Source organism: Echinops telfairi, unplaced genomic scaffold, assembly GCF_000313985.2.
Source record: "Echinops telfairi isolate 266 unplaced genomic scaffold, ASM31398v2 ScPeMD7_2565;HRSCAF=3150, whole genome shotgun sequence".
Classification (NCBI taxonomy): Eukaryota; Metazoa; Chordata; class Mammalia; order Afrosoricida; family Tenrecidae; genus Echinops; species Echinops telfairi.
In genome coordinates, this window is record NW_022106463.1 from 7,322,982 (window position 1) to 7,328,981 (window position 6,000).

The following is a 6,000-nucleotide window of genomic DNA, read 5'->3' on the forward strand; positions in this document are numbered from 1 at the left end:
GTCTCTGGCTCACGGGAATAAACAGGCACCGACGAGGGGGCTTCAAAATCTGTGTGGGGAATATGTCCCCATGCCCTTTCTGAAGCCCCATGATATGCCACATTCAACGCTTTAATTTCCAGCATTGCCTCATCTACAATCACATCATCGGCAGGCGGCATCTCCACTGTGTCTTCCAATTGCTGCTTCTTCTTTCCCGCCCCTGCCTTTTCGCATGGCTGGGCTCTCACATGGCAGGATTAAATAATTCAGACATGCATCTCCCAACCTGGATGCTCCACAGACCAGTCTCTCCAGTTCCACCTAAACTTGAGCCGGCACTCCCTGGGACTGGGGCTCGAGATCGCCCCTTGGCAGGCACCGTCAGAATCAAGTCTTGCTGAGGTGCCCCCTGTTCAAATTCGCTGTGTGGTGCTGCTGTGGTGAGGCTCTGCCATGGCTCAAGCCCAGCAGCCACTCCACAGAGAGCCTATAACCAGGGCCGTGGCAGTAAGTCGGAACCCACTCGATGGCAGTGGCTCTGGTCGGTTTCGTAAGCCCTAGGTGCAATTCTATATTCCAATAACCCGTGGCAGCTCACAGGGAAGCCCATCCCTGCAAAGCTTGTCCTAAAAACACTGTGACAGGCACCAGCACTTGGAGGATGCTGGGTGCCCAGTGCCGCCTTGGGGTTCTTCCAGGGCAGATTTCAAACAGATTTATGAGCTTGTAAACAGGAGTCCAGGTCTGGAGTGGCCTGCCCACATGGCCATGGCCATAGCCACAGCCTCTAGAGCAGCGGTTCTCAACCTTCCTAATGCCACGTCCCTTTCATACAGTTCATGTTGTAGTGACCCCCAACCATAAAATTATTTTTGTTGCTATTTCATCACTGTGATTTTGCTACTGTTATGAATCGGGCGACCCCTGTGAAAGGGTCGCTCGACCCCCAAAGGGGTCACGACCCACAGGTTGAGAACCACTGCTCTAGAGGAAGGAGGCTGCTCTCTTTACCTGGCATGTCGGCTTGGTCCATCTGTGCCATGGTGATCAAGTGTCTGTGGATCAGCTCCTGCGAGGACACAAGAATAGCAGGGGTGGGCACACAGCCTCTGGGCAGCCGGGCGCCTACAGTCCCTACAGGAGGTGAAACACGGGCACCAGAAGTGGTACAAGGCCCTCATGTCCAAACCATGAGGCAGCCTTTCTAGTGATGGGCACCCGTCTACAGCCGGCCTTAGCTATGCCGCCCGGCTGCAGTGTGGAAGGCGGGGCTGGGGGGGGGCGGAGGGGACGGGCTCTGGCATCACCCAGAGCACAGTCTGGCTTTTTGTTAAAAACGCCAGGTTGGCACCACCCTGTTGAGGCTGGTTCCTGAGAGACACACTCTCGCCACTGAGAAGCAGAACATGGACTTTTTAGGGAAGAATGCCCAACTGTTGGCAAGCTGACTTCACAAAGGCGGCTTCGTGAAGCCACATCAGTGCCGTGAGAGTGGGCCCGTGTTCCCACAGCCGACTGAGAGCCAGGGCCGCGGGGAGTCGCCATGACTGTGCTTCCTCGCTGCACCTGTGCTTCTCGAGGCCCTTCCAGTCCCAGAGCTATGAAGTCCAAAACCAGGGCGCCCACCGAACACTGGCATTCCGTGTCTTGCATCCCGGAAGGGGGCGTCAAAGAGTGTGGAAATACTCCATTCTCCTGCTTCATTGTTTTCTTCTAAATCTTATTTTCATTTTTACACAAACTCTTTGACGCTACCTTGCTACCCTGCTCTAGCAACGCAGGCCTGGGCCCAGAGGCTCTCAGGGTGCCCGCGGGGCCCTGCCCAGAGCTCTGCCCTCGCTCAGGCCGGCTCGCCCCAATGCACAGCAGACATCAGTGCGCCCCTAGGAAGTCTGAGAGCATACCTGCCGGAGTTCGTCAGCCATGAAGAAGGAAGGTGCGTTTGCTTTGGGCTGCATATAAGCAACATGAGGTGCGGCTGGAGGGTAAATATGATAGTTTGGATATACCTAAAAAGGTAGGGAGGGGGAGATGCCATGACCAAAGCTTCTCGGTCGACAAGCGTTACCATTGCTGACACGCGTTCTCTCGAACCGGGACACCGGCCAGGCCTGCACCACGGCCGAGACGGCACCGCGCTCGAGGCGCCGCCAGACGACAGCACGTCCTTCCACAAGGAATCCCAGGTGCGCCAACGGTCTTTTGTGTTTTTTGTGTTTTTTTTAAACTCTAGGGAAAAGACAACATCTCTTCAAAAACGGCAAACGGATGGGTTTCGACCAGAAGGAAGAGCAGCTCTGGGAGAAATGGCTCACCCACAGCTTGGAGGCGTTTTTAAAAGTAACGGGGAGAGAGGAAGAGAGCGGTGATTATTAAGGGTGTTTGGGGAATCTTCAGAAAACGAGAGGAACATCTCCCTGGCTGCCCAAATAAATGCTCTCTTGATGGGCTGGCTGGTGGCCAATCTAGACTAAAGCTTCCCCCAAAACCTAGCTCACTGCCATCCAGTTGACGCTGACTCACAGCGACCCCATCGGGCAGGGAAGCCCTGTCCTGTGGGTTTCTGTGACGGAATTCATTTATGGGAGCAGAAAGCCCCGTCTTTCTCCCTCAGAGTGACTGGTAGTTTCAAACTGCTGACCTTACACATGGCAGTGCACTGAGTAACTACACCCATCAGGGCTCCAAGTCTACACCAAGTGTCCTGTGTACACTTGTTATGAGCACTTGGAAAATACCCAAGTCAAGCGGGCCGGCTCACTCTGCAGCCAGTAGAAGGTGCTGTGGCATACTGACCTTCCGACAAAGGACCACAGAGCTCCCCAAGTCAGTGCCCAGCTTCTCACCTCTCATCCTGCCGCTTGTCCACGCCCTTCCCCTACCCACTGACCCAGGAAGACCGAACCAAAGCACCTTCCCGAGCAGGTCTCCCACATCGTTTGCCATCGGTCTGCATTTTCAACCCTGACACACTGCCCCTCCCTCCCGCCTCTCACTCTCAAACCGAGCCCAGGTGATGGCTGCTGCTCAAGTTGGTACTCTACTCTGGGTGCCAGCCACGAAGTGGCCCTGCAAGACCCAGGTCTGCTTTCATCTCCATCTGTAGGGAGGGAACATCCTGTGCCCCTGCTCTCGTTTTCTACAAGATGGCAGAGTCTGGCCTACCTGCCGCAGGGCTGCCATGGCACACCTGTAAACAGTGGCCGTACAAGTAAAATTGCTTTAAAAGATGCTGCACTGAAGCCCAACAGAGGGACCAGAAATTGTCTTGTGACCAAAGCTCTTCCGAATAAACTAAACCAAAGTATAAAAGTCAATTCGCTCAGGAAATGAAATTTGTCCCCTCTATCCATACTGTTCAATGAAACGATAATATACTTCACTATAAAACAGCGTGAGCAGCACAAGGAAAACACTGCTGGGATTCCTAGAAGGAGGTGTCAGGAAGTTCGTGGGAAGTGGAATGAGAAGATCACGGGATTCCCCCCGACACTTCCTGAGCATCCCCACCCCCTCGGCTCAAGCAACCAAGAACGCAGGACAGCACGTGTGCAGCCTGTTCTGTGAGCGGTGCCAGGCTTCTGCCCAAAGGGGCAGCCGGGGTGTGGGGCGCTCCGAGAGCTTTCCGTGGCAGCTGCGTCCCTCCAGGAATGATGTTTGCACAGTGCCTCCTCCAAGGGGTCAGGCAGCACTCCTCCTCATGTGACGGGGAGACGGGCCTGCGCGCACACCATGGTCGCGCAGGCGCAAAACCAGGGCAGAGCTGAGAGGGAAACCAGCGAGAGCCTCTGCTCGTGAAACTCAGACTAAAGGTTCAGTCTAAGTAAGGGGGTGGGGTGAAAGTTCACCAAGATGAACCTCTCTTCCTCCTGGAAGACCAGCATCTGCTGCCTAAACGCTGCCTGTCTGTGAGGCTGGCGCAGAGAGGTCTCCCAGCTCCCACTTCCTTCCGTGTGGTCGTCACCTGCTTCCTGCTCGTCTGCAGTGTTAAAGTGAGCCTGGGAGGCCCAGGGAACTGAACCTGGGGTGCTGCCCTCATGGGACGCGCTTCCTCTCTCAGGGCTTTTGGAGGCAGGTTTTGATCCCTTCAATCTGCCCTCGCCCTCCCCAGTTCTTGCCTCGCCCACAACCCAGTGTCCTTGTGGCTGAGCCTTGCCCTCCTGAACAACGACCCGCTCTCTTCTCAGCGGCGAAGGCTCCTTAAATCACTTCATCAGTGTGCTTCCCAAGCTTCTGATAAGACTTAACCTTATCTCCACACCCCGACTTTGTATGAAAGATCACACTGTCTCTATACATTGATGTCAGGACAAGGCAGGTCCAGCTCAGAGCCTGAGGTGACCAACAGGTAAGAGATGCCACCCAGCACTAAACCAGAGCAGGAGCGGAGCCCCATCTCGGATGAGTCAGCAGCTGTGCTCAGCACAGAGTGGGGTCCTGCAGCAGCAGCACCAACACATGGCTCCGGAGAGCGGGGCGAGACTAGGCAGCTCACCCAGGTAAGGACTGGCACGGTGGCTTTTCCATAGAGACCACACCAGTGGCCAGGAGGCACCCGGCCCTTGAGGAGGGCGAGAGGCCAGTGGTCAGGGAGCTCCCACCGCCATGCGAAGCAACGTACCATTCCAGTGACGGGTGCTGGAGTTGTGTCCGTGTAGAAGTACGTTGTCCCCCCGACAGTTTCCTTTTGGATCACCTGGCCGGAAGACGGCGTCTGAGGAACAGGGTTGCTGACGGGCGTGGAGGCACTAGAAGGCACCATGTAACTGGCTGGGTTGGGAGTGTGGCTCCTTCTTCTGGGAGCAGGAGAGGTGTGAGGAGTGATCTTGGGGGAATGCAGCGGGGACGAACCAGCCGACAGGGACATACCTGCAGCAGAAGACGGGAGAGGGGGCTTCGTGGGCCACCACTGCACTAGAGCAAAGGGCTGGAGGGGCAGGTGTGTTAGAGAGCGTGCACACCAGGTGAAGGCGCGGGTCAGGACGAAGCATTTTCAAGAGCAGCCATCTCCACACCAGTTCCTGAGGGTCCCGGAAGCGCAGGCGCCTGCAGATCAGGGTTCACCTCAGACACTTCCACGGTCACAGCAGTCTGAGAAACCAAGGCAAAGGGCAGTGGCCAGGGCAGCATCTCCGGCAGGGAAAAACTCCGTGCCTTTGTAACGCAGCATTTACGAGCGTGGTCATCAGCACTGACAGTCACACTCCCCGAAGAGGCCACCCAGTGAAGACGGACCCCCTTTCTCTCAACCAAATGCAGGTCACAGGATTATTGGGGAAGAAAAACAAGTAAAAACAGTGCCTGTGTGAAAGCATGGTCGCAGGGAGGGGACTGGTGACTCGGACATGCCAGCCTCTGGAGGGGAAGCTCGGAGGTCCCAGCAGAGAAAAGACTGAGAACTGAAGTGGCACCCGACCCTCCTCTGGGGAGCCTGGGTGTCTTGTGAGCAGCCAGGACATAATCACGCGTGAGCTCTGGAACGGGGACGGTACATGAGGCGGTGGCATCACGCCGCGGGCTTTGTGATACAAAGGACTTGTAAACACTCACGGGAAAGTAGAACAGCAAGGCCAAGGGCTCTGGGAAGCACCCACACACACACACACTGGAGGCAAAGTCAATAGCACAAGCAGGGCGCACCCCCAAGTCTCTGCACAGCGTTCTGCGTGGTCACATGGACCAGGAACCCCACACGTGACTTACACGTGTCCATGGGGAAACAAACGTCAAAGAGCTACAGCCCTCTGAAACACCGACATCAAGCAGCTCTCTCACTAACAATCTCCAAGCCTGATCTTCGTTTCTGCACACTGCTCCTGACCTCAGCTTTGAGCGAACGAACGCACACTCACGCTCGATCTGCAGAGTAACCTAGACGGGAAAGAGTTCGCCGGGTTTCAGAGGGAAACACTCCCCACTGACTGAGCATGCAATGCCTGTGGGGAAAGGGTCTTCCTACAGCTAGTCTTGACATCTTTCCCAAGTCACACATGACGAATGAATGGGCGTTTCCTTGGG

At 55.8% G+C, this 6,000-nt stretch overlaps 1 protein-coding gene across 7 annotated transcripts in view; it reads right to left on the reverse strand.

Moving 5' to 3' along the window:
* PAN3 (poly(A) specific ribonuclease subunit PAN3) overlaps positions 1-6,000 on the reverse strand; it is a 94,124-nt gene that overhangs the window by 28,401 nt on the left and 59,723 nt on the right. For 6 of the 7 annotated variants that reach the window (XM_004715143.2, XM_045294017.1, XM_045294018.1 and 3 more), the window contains 3 exons: positions 4,604-4,851; positions 1,887-1,991; positions 994-1,051 (listed from right to left, as the gene is read on the reverse strand). In XM_004715143.2, coding sequence (XP_004715200.1) covers positions 994-1,051; positions 1,887-1,991; positions 4,604-4,851 — 411 coding nt within the window. The remainder of the gene's footprint in view (positions 1-993; positions 1,052-1,886; positions 1,992-4,603; positions 4,852-6,000) is intronic. The other variant, XM_045294016.1, reaches the window with a different exon arrangement.